Consider the following 22,274-nt stretch of genomic DNA (forward strand, 5'->3'; position numbering starts at 1 on the left):
TAAGGAGATCAAATGAAATGAGTTAATTAACAGCTTCTCCATTCTCTCTGAATTCTTCTTCCGCTTCTTCGCTCTTCAGGAATCGATGACTACAATCCAGCGGAGCAGTTTGTGGAAAGATTGTGTTGGATTGTGACGTGCCAAGGGATACTGTAGTTTGTGGTGGAAAGAATTGTGGAGGAGCAGCGAGACTGGCGGCAGATGCGAAGTCAGCCATTGCTGGAACTGGGAATCCGAAGGGATGCATCACTGAAATCACTGGAAATTTTCGTAGAATATACATTACAAAAAGATCTTTAAAAATCTCACTTGGAAAACGCATAATGTGTCTATTATACATCATTGGATTGAGCATTGGCATTTGTGAAAATCCGTTATTATTGAAAATCGGACTGTTTGAAATCACTCCAGAACTGTTGCTTGAAGTTGAATCCGATGACAATGTTGGTGGAGATGAATTGCTGATTATAGTCTCCGAACCAGTTGGAGAGCTCGGCGAGCTACGCATCCCTTGAGAATCATCGTCTTTTTCTTCTGAAAGGTTATGCAAGGTTAGGAAAGGTTAATCTTTTAAATGAGCACAATTGACTTATGAGTGCTGAGTTTAAGTGCTAATCAAGCTTAATCCCATCAATATTGTGATTAGCTTATCCCCTTCCAACCAGCTGCCTCTCTTCCCTCTCTACAGTGGCTTCACCCTAATTGAGTTGCGCAACCAGGTGGGAGAACATCCGTTCTCATCCGTTCTCGGATTAGAGAGGGAAGACGCACCTGCACACAAACAAACAAAAAAGTTTAGCACGAGTGGGGTTCGAACCCACGAGGTGTTATCCACCATTGGAACTTAAGTCCAACGCCTTAACCACTCGGCCATCGTGCTGTCCAAGCGGGACGCTCGACGAGGCCTCGACATTATTGCGGAAAAAAGAAAGAGAGGAAGAGGTCGAAAGAGTGCGTACTCTCGTTTCTCTGTCTAGACAGATGGTTGGTAAACTCACCATTATTATTATTGTTGTTGGGAGATGCCAGGTTTTGCGGACGTTGATCTGAAGGATCACGACGAAGAATATCGAGAAGTTCATTGGCTGAAAAGTGGAAAGTGATAGGAAGGGAACGATACTATTTGAGGAAGCTATGAGAAACGTCACGAACAATGTGTCATTGTAGTACATTGACTGTGTTTGAGTACACAAAAATGACCCTAATGAACTATTGTAACAAGTGTGAGTTATATTAGTGTCAGGTTACCTAATAGTTAGTCTAACACCTTCAACACAGCAGGAAGCCATAATACTGAAGGACACAATTGAACTTTTAATGAGGAGCGTGGCACACTTTTTTCTTTCTGATATTTTTAAAATAATGTTCTAGCTAATGTCGGACTAGTGGGAGTCTCCCCAGCTCGCGGTCGTGTAGCGCAGTCGGTTGCGTTTTTGAACTCTGGCGAAATGGAGCAGGAGTTCGACCCCTCCTCGCAACACCGTATCCAAAGACTGTTATTAGGGAGTTCATATTCCCATGTTCTACGATTTTCTGTTTTTCAACACTCCGTCTAATGATTGACTTACCACTTCCAGTCGATCCTAAGAGGATTTCCAGATCTCTCGCATCTTTTTCCTCTTGAGACTGCTGACGACGAAGTGCCACTTGGGCAGCCATGACACGTTGTCTTTCAGCAATCAGAGTACACTTTGCACACATACAATCCTTCCATCGACAGTAACGTTTGTGACCTGAAAGAGTTAATTCAAAATGAAAGATCTTAGTCACTCAATTGATAATTGTTTGTTAGAAGCGAGAGTAGAAATCCCAAGCTTCGATTACTCATTCAATTAGCAAGAATCACGGGTTTCACACACGTCAACATCTTCTTATCAACAAACCAAAGTATTAAAAGCGTCTCGAACTCAAAAACGAAATGGTGGAAATTATATTTTTTACCATTTTACCATGGAACAAAAAATTCTTCGAATTTCATTCCCACCCACTCCAGGAAATGAACGTAACACCCACCTTTCAGAGCGGAAACAGTTCCATGATTCCTGCATCTTGCACATTTCGGAGTCCTTTGATTCCTTTCAGCTCGAATTCTCAGAATCTGCTCGATACTTGCCGGAGGAAGAACGGAACATGATGAAGAAGCAGAAGATGATGACGGTGAAGGCATACTGACAAAATAGTAAAAGCTCAAATGTTATTATAACCGAATGGTCTGAGAGAAGAGAGTAAATGTTCCTAGAAGGCAAGCTCCTCCCTCTACTTCTCGTGCTCTTCAGATCTTCAGATGGACCACCAACCGGAACAAGCTCCGCCCACTTTGGAAGTGGGTGAGAAAGAAGAAGAAGGAGAGGGTTACTGTAGGATTACAAGGATAGAGTAGGTCAAATATGGGAAAACAAAACAGAGATAAAGTGTTAATGAAGTGGGTGAGGGATGGGAAAGGATTTGTAGTAGAACTTTGAACAAAGTTAGAGCTTTGCTAGAAAACGTTTTAATTTCAAAGTATGACTGAATGATTCACTTGATAAACTTCATTTCAGATAGTATCCAAAATTTGAGTTTAAAAAAAAGTGGAAAATGCAAAAAGTGAAAGGAGAACAGATTATATAGTTAGTTAGGAAACACATCAACGCCTCGAAATTGATCATTTTTCAGAATAGAATGTTGTTTCTCTGAATAAACAAATCTTTGAAAACTGATCCCATTTGCTTCAAAATAATCAAATCTCTAGAAGGGAAAACTTTGAAAAAGGCGAGTGGGAGTAGAAGTAGACATACGTTTCTCATGAGACACTTCCACTTTGTGTAACTGAATCAAATCCAAATATTCATTTTTCACTTCTCTCACGAAATCATTGAATTAATAGAATCACCATGTGATAACAACTCACGTGAAATTACGAGCCACGAGCCACCCCATTCACCTGTCACACCAAATATGGAATTCTGAGAATGAAATTGAAAGTGTTTTCAGTTTGAAATAAAATTTACACTCTGACTACAATTCAGGTTGCAAGAATATGCAAAATGTGTGAGTTGTACTCTGAACATAAAATAATTATAAGTTTTTGAAAAAGAGAAAGAGAGGGCCGCTTTTTAATCATAAGGTACTCTCAAATGAGTAATTGACAGAAGGGTATGAAGAGGAGGAGGAGCCACTAATTGAGCTTACCGCAAAACATATTATGATGAGAAAGAGAGGGAGCTTACATAACAACAATAATCATAACATATGTGTAGATTCTTCTCGGTGAAAAACAGAGAGAAATAGAGGTGGTCTCCTTTGTAATTAGAATTTAGGATACGGGCAAAAGCTGATGTTTTGATTGGATTTCGGACCCTTTTACACACATTAAATATGAAAATAAGAAGTGTGATTGAGGGGAAAAGGGACAAGTTAATAAGTGGTGATTAACAAACAAATTAGGGGAAAGCGAACAGTGGAATACGGTAATTGGAATTAACTGCGCAGTTGTAGGTATTCGAAAGAGCAAAAAAAGAACCGGAAGGCATGTACAAAGCCGGAGAATCAGTTTCTGAAAAATGGAAACAGTAATTCAGTGAGATCCCAGAATTCTGTACGTATCGAACCTCCAAACTGAGATGCTTCAATTCCTAACAATTTTAAGCGCTAATTTCACTTTGTTTCGTTGTCACCAAAAAGTCTATTTTCTAATTTCTTCTTTGGTTTCCGAATGTTTATAAACGTTTAACGGTAGTTCGTTTAGTCTTCAAGTACCATCGAAGAATTTATGTTCATCTTCAATATTTCTGCAAAGTCAGATTAAAATAACAGAAACAATGTATTTCTGCTTTTTCAATTAGTCGCGAATTTAAGATATCTGAGTTTTGAGATGCCTCGGTTGGAATTGTACCAGACCCTAAAAGTATTCTTAAATTCTTTTATGTATTCCGATTAACTCTCATTTCTCCAATGATGTAGCAATCCGAAAGTTTCCACTCCCCTCCCATTTCTACAGTACTCAACATTGTTTTTGCAGGTGTCACATATTAGCTTTCTCATTTCTCGCTCATCCCCCTCTTCACGCGATTACTGTAAACAGAAGCGCATTGTGATGTGTTGTGCTCTCAATAGATTCAATTGAATAGGGAGGATGAATACATATGAATACATATGTGTATTTATAAAGATGATTCGAAGAAGAAGAAATTGAAGAAGAGCATCCGATGAAATAAGGTGTTTTGAGTGAGAGGCATCTGTGTGCATTTCGGCTCTTCAGTATAATTGTTTTCGATTTTTCAACGTCAAGAGGGTAAAAGTGAGAGAATGTATTCTGTAGATATTATGGAGATCCCTGATTTCTGAGACATTGACTTCTCTAATCTTAAAATGGGGATCTGAATCAAAAAGGTCTCAAAAGTACTACTGTACTGGTAATATTTATTTAGGAAATCTTCCAACCAGGAACCGAGATGCACCTGTAATCCATGTGAAGAGGGTGTCAAAATACAGTTGAGCATCCCCCTTCTCTTTGGATTCTCTTACCGACACAGTCTGTTGACACCACTTCATTAGAGGATAGTCATCTTCCTGTTGCATAATGTTTGGAACATTCCTTCACTCGATAAGTATACAATGAGCAGGTGTAGATATCTAGAAATGAAGGAGAAGAAGGACGTGTTAGGTCATAATGGACAGTGACACAAAGGCAAATAAGAGACTGTCCGGAAAGGTTCAACGGATTAAGAAGCTTGAATCTGGGAAATGGAAGTAGACTGTGCTCGAGTGTATTTTACATTTCTTCAGTTGTGAGCAAGTCATGGCGTTTGTTCCCACTAATTCAGAAGTTGAAACAGAAAAACTCATCGATTGTTTTGTTAAATAGAAAAGGTTTTTTGGATATCTTTTCGGATCAATATTTATGTTCACCGTTTTCAACATTCCAGATTTTTCGAAGCAGCGTATCACCTAAAACAATACTTCACTCCTTTTCTAATGTAAAATCTCTTATTACAAAGGATTCATAAAGAACCTGAAATTTGTAAGATCTTCCTTTCACAAGTCGAGGTTTTGATGCTGAATGCAAGATTCTCTTCTATCCCTCAGATTTCTCCTCTGCCTTCAGGTTTTTGCAATCGGATATTGTTTTTCAGATGCTATGAACAATGTCAATAAGAAACGGTTGTCTAGTTTTTATTGACGAGTCGCCATTTCAATCTTGCCGAGACAGAATGCTTTTGAATCGAACTGAATATGCTCCCCATCTTCCCCTTGATGTTTTAGTTCAATTTTTTTTAACTCAGACTACTATCCGATGCATTCGAAATAAATTGTCACCGAAGTAAATGTAAAATTCTCAATAAAACGGAACACCCTCTTTCTTCCTGCGTCCTGTTTTCAAATACACATAAATCCTTTTTCCAACTTTTTTCAGCCCGAATTTGTGAGTTTTCAAATGTCTTAATGTCCGACAAAAACAATCCAATAAACAAAAGAAAAACGCCAAAAAGGGATTCAATGGGTGTGGGCTTTTTTTCAAAAATAAACTGGTTAGTGCTGAAGTTAGTTCCGGGTTCTCTTTTGAGTACACTCTCATGCACACATTTTATTTTCTTCAAGTTCACACAGAATATGATATAAATGTTCGTAATTTGATAATGCTTCATTTGTTGCTTTCATTTGATAAAACTAGAACTAATCACCTCATTCTTTTTGTCCAAGAACTTGATTTTTCGTTTCTCGTTTTTCGATTTTTCCCTTCTTTTTCTACTCCCTTGGAAAAACTTTCAAATTTTTGGTGTATTCTCGTCAAACATTTCAATTACCCCTTCCATCAAGTTCTAGAAATATCGGAAAGCCCCAACCTCGAAAATTCCAATTTTCTCTTCAAGAGCACTTCTTCTTCTTCTGAATTCATCCCTGGGAAAGGCGTCGTCAATTTCCATTCGACCACCCCAACAATGACAGCAGCACCAGTAGCATTGAAGGAGCACCACGACCATAGAACCGCTCTTCTTCTCCCCTCCTTCAGCTGCTCAGTGACCTCATCGTCGTCGCCAAATGTCTGCGTCTCTTCCTCTTCAATTCTCTTTTTGTGTCATCGGTGCATTGAGTACTCTTTCTCTCTCTCTTTTTCTGTGGAGCTACGAGCAACTGGAGGAAGAAGCACAGCCAGTCACTCCACCCCTCCCATCTCGACTCTTTTTCTCTCGTTTTCTATGAAATCTCTCATTTTGTGAGTGTCTCTCATCCACTGCCTTGTTATCTAATGATCGGTTATTCATAAGAAAATCGCTGAAAATGGAAGAAAAGGAAGAAGCTGAAATATCGAAAAAGGAGTTGAGCAAGAGGAATAACATATTGATTAGTTTTGGGTCATGAGAAGATCCAAACAAATGATTAAACTAGATACACAAAGTGTGTGAAAAGAATTGAAAATAGAAAGAAAAGAGGAGAAAAGCCCCCTGCGATCTTTGGAACTTTTTTGGGCTTGTTTGAGGAAAAGACTTGGTTTTTTGAGTTGGGTTTCCGAAGTTTTAAAGTTCTTTGACCATTCGAGAATATGAAAAACGGATTTCATGATTCAATAAAATATTAAAAATGGAAATGCCGCTTTTCACAATTCGGCATTTTACAGTAATTTGTATTCCTTGCCTGAATCAGGAGGCGCCTGATATTGAAGTAGAATATCAGAAGCCCAAACCATTCCACATTTCGATTTTTCCTCAATCAAAAACTTCAATAAATCCCTCAATTTTCCTCCGTTCCCTTGCATCCAATTCATCCATTCTGTGTTTTTCGAGTCCAACTCATCCGTCATTTCGTCATATTTTTTTCTAAAAACTTTACACCTGTTGGGATGTTTTCAGTGGGCTGAACCAACTGGACCATCATCATGTCAACAACTTTTTTGTGTTTTCAAAACGGATTTGGGTCAGAATTCGGGAAAAGTCTTGAGTGAGAAGAGAAAAGATTTTCACTGAATTCGTTCCCTCTATAAAATATTCATAGTGTTCTCTTTCTTTTGGAACTACGTCATGGTTGACTTATCCTCAAAGTTCCATCTATGACAGTGTTTGGAAGAAGAAGGAATGACTCTTTTTCTCATTTCTCATGTTTAATGCATATCCATCTAAATCCTCCTCATCTCGTATCTAATGAGCTCATTTGTTTGCTCTTTTTGCCCTCATCATATACATAAATATCGGATATCATCTCATTTTCGTCATGCTTTCTCCGAGAGTGAACTCCTTCTTTCCTGACTCATTTCCTCGTATGTTCATGTCTGAAAAATAAAGGAAAAAATTGAGCTGAACCGGTGAGAAGATCGAGGAATTCCCTTCGTATAATCCGGGTGTTTGCGTCTCTCGATATTTCACTCAGCTCAATTTTTTTATTTGTTTTGTTTTTTTCTGTGCCATCGTTCTCAGTTACCATCTTCTTCTTTCTTTTCGAAAACAGAATTTTTGACAACCCCAAACGAGTCATCCATTTTTTTCTGCTATGTTCTGTTCTCTTTTTTCTTTTTTCCTTGTTCCGAAAAGCGACGCAAAAGGCTCATCTTCGCGTGTTTGTGCTTGTTTTTTTTAGTGTCGACTCTTCCTGATTCCCATAGGGAGCTCCAAGAGAAATCGGAAAAACGTTAGGGTCGAGATTTGCTTTTCGATCAGTGAGACCGGTTCCGAGTTCGGAAACATTTTCTCAAATATTCCAAAACAATTGCATCGACCGGGAATCGAACCCGGGCCGCCCGCGTGGCAGGCGAGCATTCTACCACTGAACCACCGATGCGCCGAAAATATTCGCCGCAGTTGGTTTAGATATTCAACACAACCAAATCAATAAACCAGTCTCTCTGGACGCTTTCTTCTCAACCATTACAAAATTAGGCCAGATGTTTAGACTAACACATCATAGATTAATTATAAAAACAAGTGGACTTTCCAAATTTATAAACAGAACAGTATCCTTTTTCATCTCATTCTCTTCACTTCCGTTTTCCTCACAAGATCATTTCAATAATATTATTTTTCAGATAGTTATCACACATTCTCAGTCTCTCATCCGCCCCCAATCTTCTGCTTCTGAATGTCGTCAGAAGTTCCCACAGTTGCCACGTCATCTGCAGCACCGCCTTCAGAAGGAAGCAACTTCCTCTCGTTCAGCGTCTGACTGCCTGCGTATTCTTGTTTAACATTATCTTTCTACTGTTCACTTATCTGCGTCCTACATCGATTTTCAACGAAGAGAAAACACAAGAAAAGGGGGTTTCCCCGCTTTTGCCTCTCGTCCTGGGAATTCTCGTGCATTTCAATTTCACACTGACATTCGCATATATTCAGTTAGGAAGAGGGGGAACCCGTTCCTGGTTTCTTGAATAATATTGTTTTCCACCTGGTGAGCAAACAATTATAGAAGACCTAGAATCTAGAATTTCATTCAGAATCCGTCTTCCTAATCATGTCAGCAACAACAGAAGAGAAGAAGTTTCTGATCACTCCAATCAATTTATCCGATCTAGATACTTCACCAGGTGCCCATGCAAATCATACATACGAGGGAAGTGATCCAGAAGAGGCAGAAGATGTTGAGATACACCTTCCGAATGATACGCAGAGTCTATGTGTTTCAACTGGAAGAGGAGATGATGAAGGGAGATCTGTTACACCAAATAATATGGCTTATGAATTCATACCATTAATATACAGGTATAATTCGGATAGAATTGAAATTCAATAAGTTTCATGTTCTGGGATACTGTAGTTCAGACATTGAAAAAAAGAACACGAAGATTTTAGGGTAGAGAATGGTAAAGAAAGTAGCTAGACAGTGAAATAAATTAAGTCATAGTGAAGGTCTAGGGTATACTGTAGCTCACATTCGTTCCAATTTTAATCTCATTGAAAAATTTCAGTGAACCTGCACTATTCAATATGCCAGATATTGCATACAGTCTTCATAAATCATTTGCTGCGAGTGATACATTACTTCCCCATATGAGAGTTGTTGCTGATGAAATGAGAAACACCTCTGCATCGGTAACAGCTGAACCAGAACAATCAGTATCTCATGCTCCAAGTGTGTTGACTGTAACTGCTCCAGAAGATCGAACTATGTATCAGTCGGATATTTCCATGTACGGGTAAGTACTAACTTGGATGATTTGATGCTAATCTGGAATGTATTCCAAATGCTTTGGGCCCCCCGATTCAACCTTTTTTGCTTGTTTCTCTTTAGGCCTTTTTAGTTTCAAACAAGTTATTTTTCAGTCGACAAGGTCACAAACCTTCGTTTTCCACTCGAGAAATTCGAGAACAACATCAAAAAGTTCAACAAATTTATCGAGATGTAAATAAAAAAGAGAGAAAAGAAGGAAAACCGACTGATCCGATTGACTTCGAAGGCATTCTGAATATAATCGGAGGATGCCGTTGGTGGCAGATTTGGATTTATGTTCTGATTGCATTACAACAGATTCCTCACGCAATGTTCAATCTGAATGTCGTTTATATGATGTATGATCCGGAATTTCAATGCATGGTAAGTCTGTTTTCGATGAGAGAACTTATAGACTTCCGCGTTTTTGTATGAGATCATTGATAAGTCATCTTAGAACGAGTTGAGATATTTTGAGAGCTGGGGGTTGTTGTGACTGAAAATATTTTGTTTCAGGTTCCTGGGTTCAATGACACAAATGACACAACAATTGCCACTCATGGACGATATCTCTGGGGTGTTGATGACATCAAAAATATCTCATTTGTTTTTCCAAATGCAAATTCTAATGGTGCTTATCAAAGAGACTCGGTTAGTTTCCTGAAAAGAATTCGGTTATTTATTTGAATTTTAACTTTTTTTAGTGTTATTTTTATGAGAGGACCGAAGAAAGATACCGTCAATTACGAAGAATGCCTCTAGACGTGGCAATGAGAGAAGCCTGGAGAGATGTTGCACCGAAGAAAAAGTGTCAATCTTATCACTTTGAGAAAGATGTAACTATCACATCTCAGAGTCTCATTCATTCTCCAATTCTAGGTTATGGTGGAAACAATCGTAACAGATTTTAATCTGGTTTGTGACAGTTGGTTTGCAAAAGGACACGCACATATGTTCTATTCAATTGGATATTTATTGGGATGTGTTCTTGGAGGAATCGCAAGTGATAGGTTAGCTTTATTTTATTTTATTTTATTACCCACTAGACTGTTTCTTATTTCCAGAATCGGAAGAAAACCAACAATAATTGGTTTTGGAATACTCTCATCAATGCTTGGTGTCTTCCTTCCGTTCAGTGACTACTATCCGTTTTTCCTCTTTGTTCGATTACTTTCTGCTATTTGCAATGAAGCAGCTGATTTAGCAGCTTACACTTTATGCATGGAAATAACAGGTATTCAGTTTAAAATTATTCTAATCTTATTTTTGGGTTTTCAGGTACAAAATATCGTGCGATGGTTGGTTCAATGCTTCAAGCGCCTTGGGCTCTTGGATATGCTCTTCTGGCTCTGATAGCTTATTTAACAAAGAGTTGGAAGACTATTCAGGTAACAAACTACACTTTGATACCCAAAAAAAGATAGTCTTTTCAGTTGATTGCCGCAGGAATCCACTTTGTATCCATCATTTTCATTTGCTCAATACCTGAATCTCCTCGATGGTTGATGGTTCAGAATAGGGTATCAGAAGCTGAAGAAGTGATTCGGAAGGCTTGTCGAGATCCTCCATTCCCATTCAATATGTGTACCACATCGAAGTGTGGAAATCTTCCATCAGATCTGGAATTAGTATCTCATCGAGAGAGGAAGCTTAACAAGAAGGTATTCGTGAGACTTTGATATTTGACCAACTAGCGAGGTTATTTTTCTCAGAATGGCGGTAAAATAGGTTTCCTGGATCTATTCACGATGAAAGAACTTCGGTACCGAACCATCTCAATTTGTATTGTATTCATGGCAACAGCTCTCGTTTATTACGGTCTTGTGATGGCTCTCTCGGATCAATCTGCTCCTGGAAGAACTCTTTTCACTGGATATTTCCATTTGAACAACGGAATCGCTGGAGCCATCGAAATTCCAACACTTTTTGCATGTGTTTGGATGATGCAGTTAGGAAGGAAAAAGTGAGTTTTTGGTGATTGGAGTTGAGTATAAACTATTATTTACAGAGCTTTAATGCTGACATTAACAGCTTCTGGAGTCTTCATTTTGATAGCAATGGTATCAATGATATCGGGAAGATATATGTATGCATTGGCATTCATGTATTTTGGAAAGATTGCAGTACAAGGAGCATTTAATATTCTCTATATATTCACTAGTGAATTATATCCAACTGTTGTTCGAAATACAGCAGTTGGTGTCACTTCAATGGTCGCTCGATTTGGTTCAGGACTCTCTTCTTACATTGCTCTTCTTTCCAATATTTCTCTTCCTATCGTTCCTATGATCATATTTGCTCTCTTCTCATTATTCGCTGGAATGTTGGTTTTCGTTTTGCCAGAGACCAGTGAAAAACCACTGCCAGAAACGATAGACGTGAGTTTTCTCATTTTTCGCATCGCTTATCACAAGTTTCTCCACCCCCAAAGGAAAAGGTTTCTCACGGTTTCAGGGTACATTACCTTGATTTGTTTAGTTTAAAAATATTTAGTCTATCAGTATTGAAGCAAGAAATTGACAGATGGATTAGATTTAAACTTTTTTCTGATTGCTTGCACTAGACACTTCCATACACATTTTACACCCTGCTGCCGGATCCCATGTGATCTAGACGTTATCATTTCAGGATGCCATCAACTTCCTTGAGCCTACCAAACAAGTTCACTGTATGATGGGTCGATTTGGAGTGTTTGGACATCATAAAATGACAAAAAGCATCAGTTTGACTGAGAATCCAAGTGGAAATGACATTTCAGAGTGAGTATTCATAAGAAATGTGCTTACGAATACGTGATATTTCAGTATCAAACCATTGAGTCGTCGATCTTCAGCAATCACAAGAAGAATGGCTGAAAGAGCAAGTGTTATTTATTCAAGAAATGTAAGATTCTGAATCTACAGTAATCCATTCAAACTTTTGATTAATTTTCAGGCAAGTCGAACAAATTCAATAGTTCAAGATATCCAAGATATTCAAATTCCATCGGACCTCAAATTGCCCGATTTGGTATCCACAGACGAGTAATTTTCCACTAATTATCATTCAATTATCGAGCTTTTTTCATCTTTTTATTTCACATTTATCTGCTATGAGTACATTGTTTAATCAGTTTTTTCCCTTCTAGTTTTTCATTTATTTCAGTTGTTTTCTTTTTATTCGGGTACACTTCAATTCCTAGTCATCATCAGACCAAAACTACCATTTGACATTATTTGAAATCCGGTATTTGTTCCCTTTCTAGACTATCATTCGCTTAAAATCAAATCAGTGCCTCATTTTAATATTGATCCCCGTGAATTATGTATACAATCTCACTTTCTACCCATTCATGTCTATTATTAAAGCTTTGGCAATTAATGAATTTTTATTAAAAGTGGTATTTCAAAATTCAGGAATTTTCGCTAATTGGTGGTGCAATACACTTGTCAGATCGTTGATACAGGAGTGAAGAATAGAAAATATAATTTGATTAAAAATGTTGAAAAGTTGGTTGTCATCTGGAAGAAACGGTTTCGTTGGCTGATTTGAAGAGGATACATACATACACTTCACACAAATTTCAATAAAACACAACTGCAGCTAGCCGTCGTACATTCTGATCAAATCTCAGGGTATTCAAAATTTTTGGTTAAAGAACAGCTGAGATTTTATATGAAATCTAGCTTCCTCTGTCTTCTTCAAAGCGGCTAGCTACATTTGATATTGGAGGAGAAACAATCGGATTTCAGGAACTTAAAGATTCACTTTTTTGTATTCATTTTTCAATTGTAGCCAGAGAAATCAGAACTACTCCAAATTCTTCAGAGATAAGGCGAGAAAAAAATGTTAAAATCGTAAAATGGAACAAATATTCAAAGTTCATTTCAGCTTCTCCGGACAAAAAATTGAAGAAAAATGTTCCGAAAAGGAACAAAATTGAGTTCGGATGAGTAATCTGAAAGTATGATCTCTTCAACGGCTCCCCTCTCTAATTATGGGTTTTCAGTGCTCTTTCTCATGAAATGTTAAAAACTTCAAATTATGAAATCGAGTTGTTTGTTTCAGTTTATGTCAAGTAAATTATCGATGTTTCGAATCTATTCTCATTCATTTCGGTTCTTTCTCTCCCCATATTCCGTTTTGTCGGTTCCAAAAAGAGACGGGTGCCCAATTGCGAACAGCAATAAAAACCATTCCATTCCCCTTTTCATTACTTTTTTGCCCTTTCTCTTTTTCTTTCATTTGAACAAAGCGAATAGAAGCACTCCATTTCTCTCATTTAATCACTCGATATACTCGTCGCCTTCTTCTTTTTTCCATGTTATTCCAGAAAATGGTAGTGCCACGTCACCGAAATATCCGTCAACCTACTTTTATCGTTTTTGTTCTGGAGATTATCGCAAGGTGAGTCAAAACGAGTTAGAATAAGATTGAATTATAATTATTCATGAAAAAACGTATAAATGTCAGAAATAATAAACCTGAGGAATCAGAATAATATGTAGACTTCAAAGTACTTCCGCTTTAGGACAAAACTTCCCAGAATTTCTTTTATAGAGGGGAGGAATTCAAACATTTTTTTGTGGTGGGTTCACAATAATGGCAATTCGGTTTTCAGGAGACTTCTATAACTTGAATTTCAAAAATAAACCAAGTTACTTTCTTCAGAACTTCCGATTAAAATAGGTTGAATCTCAACTTCACCCAATTCGTTTCTTTTTCTAACTCGTGATTTTCAGAGTAATTCTACACGAGGAGTCGAATAATAATTTATCAGAAGAAGAGTATATTAATTGGTTCCTTCATCGTCTGTTCACTTTCGAATCATTCGTCGAAATCATTGCATTCTCGATTGTTTGCTTCTGGAGTGGTGGAGGTCTTCTCTTCTTTTCTCTCATTTTCTGCCATTTCCTTTCCGGACTCATCAAATTGCGGTGGTGATTCTTCAAGAGTATTTCAGAACCATGAATAAATCATATTTATTTTTGTTTTCCAGACAAACTATACAGTATTTTCTATTCAGAACGCCCGAGAAAAACAAGGATTTCAAAACAAAGTCTCTCGTTGAAAACAATAAAATATGTGGAAAACAAGTAACTGTTGGTTCGTTCCCATCCCAACCAGAAAAACTTCATCTTCTATTCATAACTCTTTTATTCCATCCCATTTCTATTTTCTCTCTCTCTCTTTTTTAGTCTAACAGTCGTTGTGGAGAATTCGTCGGCATAACGACGACGACGAAAACCAATCCTTGGCAACCTTTCCTTTTCTCTCTTCTCTACATTTCATTTTTCACAGCCTCGTCATTCTTTCTTTTTTGTGTTACGTTTATTTTCGATCTTACTTTCCAAAAATTCAGAGAGATGACACTGAATTTTTTCAAATTTGAATGCGAAGATACGGCGTGTAAATATCGTGAGCAACCACATTTACACTGTGGACACAAACGGTTTGTGACGTCTTCTATCCCTATTGCTCATCTCATTTCAGATGTAATTTCGCATCAAACGATGCTCTTGTCATCTCCAACCATCTCTCAGTATTTCATCTGAAAAACTGTGAAATCCCAGAAGACAGACAGTTCTATCACATCGATGTTTCTTGCTCATCTGCCACGTGCCAATTCAATGGAAACAGTTCTCATTGGCATTGTATTAAATGTCAAACAGTAAAGAATTGATAATCTTATGATGAGTTCTCAATAAATATCTTTAGGGATTCGAAATCGTTGGTCTTCATTGTTGTGCAATATCCACGTCATCACAGAAGTTTGATGTGCTTTTCAAATTTTCAGTTGCATACTGACCTATATAATTTCAGAGTTGTTCTCGACCATTCTGTAAACTGAAAAAGAAAACTCATTTTCATTGCAAAATTTGTGATCAGGTATGATTTATTTTAGAGTTCCTCAGATCAAATTAATCTTATTCAGGGTTTCTCTAATAGTACAAAACTTCTGAATCATACTCATCGTGCGTCAAGACTCAGAAGAACTCTCGATACAAAACCAGTTTTGATGAAACCGGAGGATTCAGCTCCAAGAGATTTTTTCGTTGTCAGAGAGCCTATCAGATTTACGATGGAAGAGCATTTTGGAGGAACTACTTCAAAGGAAAAATAAAATTACCTTTGTTTTTTAAACGAAAGAATGAACATTTTGGGATTTTTCAAAGTGCTACTGTGGCTGAAATTCGTCAGTATTCTTAAGTAGTTTCCTTGCTGACTTCCATATAAACTTTGAGCAGATATTTAGATCTTTTCCCCCAGTGTAAAGTTCACTCAAGATAAAAATCAACCATATTCATCTCCGGGTCGGAAATCAGCAATTACCCTTTAAAAAACGGCAAGTTGACCTAGGAGACAGAGACGTAGTGGAGTGTACCTCTACAACCTCATAAAACTATACGACTTGCTCTGTGAGCACTCTTTCTTACTGGGGACCTCTGTCTTCTTTTCATTGGTGAGTACACCCTGAACAACAACACAATAACTACTAACACCCAATCGATCTGAGATCATAGAAAAATAGTATTGAGAATGGAGAGGAAGAGAGAAAGAGTCAGTTGTCTCTATTGCTCTGCAGTGTCTTCAAAACGTTCTGATGACATGCCATTCAATGATCTGAGTAGGTGAAGAAAAGTAAGGAAAAAATAAAAAGAACATTTCTTCTTTTTTTCTGCCATCAAACTGAGATTTGCCGTTTTATTTATTACTTTCTCTCTCCACCTTCTCTCTTTTTTCCAACGTTTTTTGTCTTGATTGAACTCTCATCTTCATTTTTTTTCAGCAGAATGAAGTCTAGGATTTTATATCTGCTACTAGTATTTTCTTTTATTCTCAGTGGTGAGTTCGAATATAAAAATTACGACTGAAAGTGAAACTACCCTAAATTTCAGTTAACACATTGGGATGCATGAAAAAAATTTGCGGAAACAATGCGAAAAACGAGTTCCGTCGTTGTCCAGATACAGATGGATCTTGTGGAAATTATCACACAGAGAGGTAATTAAATCTTTAATGTTGAATCAATTTTTGTACATAAGTGAACAAAATGGAAGAGAATTCAGAGATAACAAACAATCAAATTACACATAAAATATAGCATGATCAATTTCTTTTGTACACCTCTCACGACTTCTGATCAATTGAGATTCACTTGAAATGACAATACATCGGAAAAAAGTGGCAAGAAGAAATAGAATGATCCCTAGTACAGTAAGAGCACTCAATTTAATTGTGATGAGTGCTCCATTGACAACATCATTGTAGAAACCAGCAAAGAAAAGATGGAATAAAGGTGATAGCAAACAGAATACAAGAGTTTGAGTGAATAGTTTCAGATGTAGACATCGAATCGCATAAACTTCAAGAAAAAGAGCCAGCACCGATAGAAATGGCCACTTGTCATCAGGCACATTCGCCAGAAAATCAGAATTTTGGAATAAAGTGTAGTGAATGAAAAGTTGAAATATTGTGATGAGGATGGATTGTTGATAGAGATATATCAGTAATCGATCGATAACTGCACATCTTTGAAGTAACGGAGTGTCTGAAATTGTAGTTTTTATAAGATGGATCACTTCATTTATTTTACGAAAGGTTTAGAAAAAGAACAAACCTTGAAATGCTTTATCGAAATTTCCATACAAAATATAGACGAGAAGCCGAAAATCCGAAATTTCCAACTTTGAAACAGTAGCAGTGGGTCGTTTCATCTTTTCTCTATCTTCAAAAACTCGAAAAATGAGGCTCACATAGAGCAGGAAGAAGAGAAACGAAAGAGATAAATGATGATATCACACTCACTTTTCACTTGGAAAAAACAAGGGTGGATGAACACATGGCTCTGACTTCAGTCAGATATTTCTTCTGTGTGTCTAGCCGTATTTTGTTACATTTTTTATCTTGAAATTAATGGAAAACGCTGAAATTTTTGCCGCTTCTGATAGAACAGCGTTATCAGTGTTTCTATTTCCTATTTTCCTATCTCTTGGTTTCTCTCCTAATAAAATATGTATTATTTCTGATAGTATAATGAAACCTGAAAATGTCAGCCGCCATAGCTCAGTCGGTTAGAGCGTGGGTCTAATAAGCCCAAGGTCGCAGGTTCGACCCCTGCTGGCGGCAAATCATTTTTGCGAATTTCAGATCTTCCGGTGAGATTATCGATGGAGTTGATGTTCGGTGTCATATTGGAGAACCAATTTATGCTCCGATTGAAGGAGAAATGTATTTTTGGAGACCTTATGGAGGAAAACGAGAGAAATCGTGTGCAGATCAAGGAGTGAGAATTGAAGGAACTGGACAATGGCAAGGTAATTTCTCATGAATGGTGTGGATCTAAACAAATCTATTACATTTTCAGGCTACGCTGCCCACATCTCGTCAGTGAAACTCGCATTCTTTGGGGGCCATGTAGAAGCAGGAGATGAAATTGGAGAGGCATTGAATCGTTATTGTTTCAATGATAGAGGACAGAATGATGTTGAGCCACATGTGGAAGTGAAACTGTATAAAGAAGGAAAACTTATTGATCCAACACATCATCTTCAAAATTGTAAGCGTCTCCGAGATCACAAATTTTAAATTAAATTCTTATATCTCAGGCATGTGTACTGGTCAAATTTGTGAATCAAATACTAGAAATATTCTACTTGGGGATCCATTCAAAACAGACAAGTAAGTATCGAATCTCTGTCAATTTTCAGCCCTAACAAAAAATAATTTTCAGAAGATACAACGGAGTTCGTGGATGGGATGTCGAATGCCAGATGATCAATGACGATGATGAAGATTCTCCACGTGCTCCAATGATTTACTCGCCAATTGCCGGAGAAACTGTTGGAAGAATTCGTCTCTTTTCTGATGCAAATGGAGCTTATACCGGATGTGACAATGATGGAATTTTCATTGTTGGAATTGATGATTGGTTGGGTTACGAGGCAAGATTGTACAATGTGAAAGCAAGATCTGATATCGGATTCGGCAGAAAACGTATTGTACAAGGAGAACCAATCGCAACTCGTTTGGATTGTGAAAACAGTCCGGATAGTGTGTTTGTCGAGGTAATATTACTGAAATATCTATGGAAAAGTTGCTGTATTTCTCTTTAGGTTCGTTTCGAGGGTCGAGTAGTCAATATCACTGACATCATCACTGCTGCCAACTGCAAAACTCCAAATTTCCCTGTTTTCTAAATAGACTCATTGATAAAGTTATTATTAATTCAATTTATCTTTTTCTGAAAAGCGTGAATAATTGTTTTTTAAAATTTTGGATCACACGCAATACTCTCAATAAGTTATTTTCTTTGAAAAAATAAATGATTTCACGTTTTAAAAGTATAATGTGAGCGTAAAAATATTTCCACGTGAACTTTCTAATCATCATTTCCCACGTGGAACCGCCCGTCTCATTGGAGATCTCGGCAGTCAGTTGTCGGTTTTCTCATTAGTTTTCCACTGTAAAAGTGACTATTTTGTGTGAAAATGCTCTCCCGTCTCACTTCTTCCATCGGTCGTAATCGGATTTCGGTTCAGACCCGTCAAATGTCATTCGGTAAGTTTCGTTGAGATCGGTATTTAGACTTTCTTATGAAAAAAATTACAGAACTGTCTGACACTCAAAAAGAAGTTCAAGCTGCTGCATTGCAATTCTCGAAAGATGTTCTTCTGCCAAATGCTGTCAAATATGACAAAAGTGGAGAATTCCCGTGGGATATAGTTCGTCAAGCTCATCAACTTGGATTCATGAATCCTATCATTCCTGAGAAGTATGGTGGTCCGGGTATGGATGGTTTCAATACTTGTCTGATTGTGGAAGCACTTTCTTATGGATGTACTGGAATTCAGCTTGCTATTGTTGGTCCATCACTCGCCGTAGCGCCAGTTTTTCTCTCTGGATCAGAAGAACAAAAGAAGAAATACTTGGGAATGTTGGCTACTGAGCCAATAATTGCTTCATATGCAGTAACAGAACCAGGAGCAGGATCAGATGTGAATGGAGTGAAGACAAAAGCAGTGAAGAAAGGAGACGAGTATGTGATCAATGGATCGAAAGCTTGGATTACTGGAGGAGGCCATGCTAAATGGTTTTTCGTTTTGGCAAGAACTGATGATGATCCGAAAGCTCCGGCTGGAAAAGCATTCACTGCATTCATTGTTGATGGAGATACACCCGGAATCACAAGAGGAAAGAAAGAAGAAAATATGGGACAGAAGTGTTCGGACACGAGAACAATCACTTTTGAGGATGTTCGTGTTCCAAAAGAAAATATTCTCGGTGCTCCTGGAGCTGGATTCAAAGTTGCGATGGGTGCATTTGATCTGACTCGTCCTCAAGTTGCCGCTGGTGCTGTTGGTCTCGCATGGAGATGTCTCGATGAGTCATGCAAATATGCTCTGGAAAGAAATGCTTTTGGAACTCCAATCGCAAATGTAAGTGTAAAAAACCACAATTTCAGGAGGTTTATCTGTAATTTCAGCATCAAGCTATTCAATTCATGCTCGCTGATATGGCCATCAACCTAGAGCTTTCTCGTCTCTACACATATCGAGCTGCTGCTGAAAGTGATGCTGGTGGTGTCTCATCCTACAATGCATCGATTGCAAAATGTTTTGCGGCGGATACAGCAAATATTGCAGCTGCTAACGCTTGTCAGGTATACTAGAATTAATATGAGTCAAATAAGACGCAAAGAACTTTCAGATCTTCGGAGGAGCTGGTTTCAATTGTGACTATCCAGTGGAGAAGTTGATGCGTGATGCAAAGATTTATCAAATCTACGAAGGAACTTCTCAAATTCAACGAATGGTTATTGCTCGTACTCTTCTTTCCCATTTCACTCATAGTGGAACCAGTAAAATGTGAAAATTTATAAAATACGTGCACGGGAATTGATGTTTTAGTTGTTTTTTTTTTCTTACCAATAAACTAGTATTTTCTTTTTTTTGTCATGTGTTGTGAAAGGAGCTCCATATTTGATAAGTTTTATGTGTTTGAAGAAAATTTCTTGTTTGTTCTGATACCTATAAATTGAAACGGTTTAAATACAACCATGTCTTCTTGCGAGGATGAAGAACTTATTTCTTGTTTGAATTAAAAAAAAACAAGTATACAACTAGTTTATTAGAAAATGTCTAAACATTAATCCATTCTTAATTATAATGAGAAGTTATCACATTTTGCTAGTTCCACTGTGCCGGAAATGAGAAAGCAGAGTACGGGCAATAATGATTCGTTGAATTTGAGAAGTCCCTTCGTAGATTTGATAAATCTTTGCATCACGCATTAACTTCTCCACTGGATAGTCACAATTAAAACCCGCTCCTCCGAAAATCTGAAAGTATTCTTCTCGTCTTTGAATCTGATCGGCATCAGGTGTATGATACCTGAACAGCATTAGCAGCCGCAATATTTGCTGTATCCGCCGCAAAACATTTTGCAATCGATGCATTGTAGGATGAGACACCACCAGCATCACTTTCAGCAGCAGCTCGATATGTGTAGAGACGAGAAAGCTCTAGGTTGATGGCCATATCAGCGAGCATGAATTGAATAGCTTGATGCTGAAATTACAGATAAACCTCCTGAAATTGTGGTTTTTTACACTTACATTTGCGATTGGAGTTCCAAAAGCATTTCTTTCCAGAGCATATTTGCATGACTCATCGAGACATCTCCATGCGAGACCAACAGCACCAGCGGCAACTTGAGGACGAGTCAGATCAAATGCACCCATCGCAACTTTGAATCCAGCTCCAGGAGCACCGAGAATATTTTCTTTTGGAACACGAACATCCTCAAAAGTGATTGTTCTCGTGTCCGAACACTTCTGTCCCATATTTTCTTCTTTCTTTCCTCTTGTGATTCCGGGTGTATCTTCATCAACAATGAATGCAGTGAATGCTTTTCCAGCTGGAGCTTTCGGATCATCATCAGTTCTTGCCAAAACGAAAAACCATTTAGCATGACCTCCTCCAGTAATCCAAGCTTTCGATCCATTGATCACATACTCGTCTCCTTTCTTCACTGCTTTTGTCTTCACTCCATTCACATCTGATCCTGCTCCTGGTTCTGTTACTGCATATGAAGCAATTATTGGTTCAGCAGCCAACATTCCCAAGTATTTCTTCTTCTGTTCTTCTGATCCAGATAAGAGAACAGGTGAGATAGCAAGAGAAGGACCAACAATAGCAGCTTGAATTCCAGTACATCCATATGCCAACATTTCCACAATGATGCACGTATTCAAAGCATTCATACCCGGGCCACCGTACTTTTCAGGAATAATGGAATGCATGAATCCAAGTTTGTGAGCTTGACGAGCAATTTCCCACGGAAATTCTCCACTTTTATCGTGTTTAGCAGCGTTTGGCAGAACAACATTTTTTGAAAATTGCAATGCGGCAGCTCGAATTTCCTTTTGAGTGTCAGTAAACTCTGAATATTCGTTTTTTAGAGATATAAATCGATGTATATTGAGATAAACAAACCAAACGAAATGAGCCTTTTTTGAACTGAGACTCGATTACGACCGACGGAAGAAGATAAACAGGACAGCATTTTGATTCGAAGACCAATACTCTCGAAGAATTAACCGTTCAAAAAAATTGTGGACTGATTAGAAAATTCTATTGGAAATTGGGCAGTTCCGTGTTGAAGACGTGGTTCAACAGTTCACGGAAGTATTTGAACTATCCGTGAGATCCAATCGACATTTTCTTATGACGCAAGGGGTGTCTGGCACTTTTCCTCATCCTTTGAAATGGCGAACCCCATATTCAGTCCTTATCTTTTTATTTGAATATCGATAAAACCTCTAGATATGACTGAGACCATCTTTTGATATTTTGACTTTTTGACCTGTTGACTTCCGATTGAATCATTCCACCAATTAACTATAACATGATTATTTTATAGACCACCCATCTGAATCCGATTATATATCAGTTGTTTAACATTTTCCTTGTTTCAAAAAATCTTTTACAAAGTGTGTTGAGATTGGTGTTTGAAGTGTTCAAGAACATTCATTTCGTTTTGAGAATCTTCATTATTTTTTCAAAATACAGTCAAAAATACATAGTATTGAAATTCACATGATCTAACAAGATCTACAAATATTATGATCGAAAATACAGATTTTTTTTGGGGAACCAAAAATTCGGAGAAAGAGA

General features: G+C 37.7%; 7 protein-coding genes across 7 annotated transcripts; 5 read left to right on the top strand and 2 right to left on the bottom strand.

The window, feature by feature from the left end:
* Positions 1–22: 22 nt before the first annotated feature.
* Positions 23–2,167, bottom strand: GCK72_006117 (uncharacterized protein; the record flags this gene model as incomplete). The annotated part of the gene is made up of 5 exons (XM_003108836.2): positions 23–258; positions 310–534; positions 999–1,085; positions 1,569–1,733; positions 2,014–2,167. 5 exons carry the CDS (start codon positions 2,165–2,167, stop codon positions 23–25), a joined length of 867 nt encoding a protein of 288 aa, XP_003108884.1.
* Positions 2,168–8,421: 6,254 nt separating this feature from the next.
* GCK72_006118 (uncharacterized protein) lies at positions 8,422–12,144 on the top strand (the record flags this gene model as incomplete). Its single annotated transcript, XM_053725483.1, has 14 exons — positions 8,422–8,669; positions 8,876–9,103; positions 9,231–9,501; positions 9,634–9,768; positions 9,822–9,953; positions 9,997–10,127; positions 10,182–10,351; positions 10,396–10,505; positions 10,551–10,778; positions 10,830–11,080; positions 11,126–11,495; positions 11,746–11,876; positions 11,922–12,000; positions 12,052–12,144. The coding sequence occupies 14 exons, from the start codon at positions 8,422–8,424 to the stop codon at positions 12,142–12,144; spliced, it is 2,577 nt and encodes an 858-aa protein (XP_053589677.1).
* Positions 12,145–13,432: 1,288 nt separating this feature from the next.
* Positions 13,433–14,040, top strand: GCK72_006119 (uncharacterized protein; the record flags this gene model as incomplete). Its single annotated transcript, XM_003108822.2, has 2 exons — positions 13,433–13,503; positions 13,839–14,040. The coding sequence occupies 2 exons, from the start codon at positions 13,433–13,435 to the stop codon at positions 14,038–14,040; spliced, it is 273 nt and encodes a 90-aa protein (XP_003108870.2).
* A 422-nt stretch (positions 14,041–14,462) lies between these two features.
* Positions 14,463–15,220, top strand: GCK72_006120 (uncharacterized protein; the record flags this gene model as incomplete). The annotated part of the gene is made up of 3 exons (XM_053725484.1): positions 14,463–14,591; positions 14,920–14,985; positions 15,032–15,220. The coding sequence occupies 3 exons, from the start codon at positions 14,463–14,465 to the stop codon at positions 15,218–15,220; spliced, it is 384 nt and encodes a 127-aa protein (XP_053589678.1).
* Positions 15,221–15,890: 670 nt separating this feature from the next.
* Positions 15,891–18,296, top strand: GCK72_006121 (uncharacterized protein; the record flags this gene model as incomplete). The annotated part of the gene is made up of 7 exons (XM_003109055.2): positions 15,891–15,942; positions 15,996–16,101; positions 17,248–17,414; positions 17,465–17,656; positions 17,706–17,778; positions 17,831–18,164; positions 18,213–18,296. 7 exons carry the CDS (start codon positions 15,891–15,893, stop codon positions 18,294–18,296), a joined length of 1,008 nt encoding a protein of 335 aa, XP_003109103.1.
* A 291-nt stretch (positions 18,297–18,587) lies between these two features.
* GCK72_006122 (uncharacterized protein) lies at positions 18,588–19,968 on the top strand (the record flags this gene model as incomplete). The annotated part of the gene is made up of 4 exons (XM_003108927.2): positions 18,588–18,657; positions 18,709–19,535; positions 19,583–19,759; positions 19,807–19,968. The coding sequence occupies 4 exons, from the start codon at positions 18,588–18,590 to the stop codon at positions 19,966–19,968; spliced, it is 1,236 nt and encodes a 411-aa protein (XP_003108975.2).
* A 307-nt stretch (positions 19,969–20,275) lies between these two features.
* Positions 20,276–21,663, bottom strand: GCK72_006123 (uncharacterized protein; the record flags this gene model as incomplete). Its single annotated transcript, XM_003108781.2, has 4 exons — positions 20,276–20,437; positions 20,490–20,666; positions 20,714–21,540; positions 21,594–21,663. The coding sequence occupies 4 exons, from the start codon at positions 21,661–21,663 to the stop codon at positions 20,276–20,278; spliced, it is 1,236 nt and encodes a 411-aa protein (XP_003108829.2).
* Positions 21,664–22,274: the final 611 nt, after the last annotated feature.

This window comes from Caenorhabditis remanei, chromosome II (assembly GCF_010183535.1).
Source record: "Caenorhabditis remanei strain PX506 chromosome II, whole genome shotgun sequence".
Taxonomy (NCBI): Eukaryota; Metazoa; Nematoda; class Chromadorea; order Rhabditida; family Rhabditidae; genus Caenorhabditis; species Caenorhabditis remanei.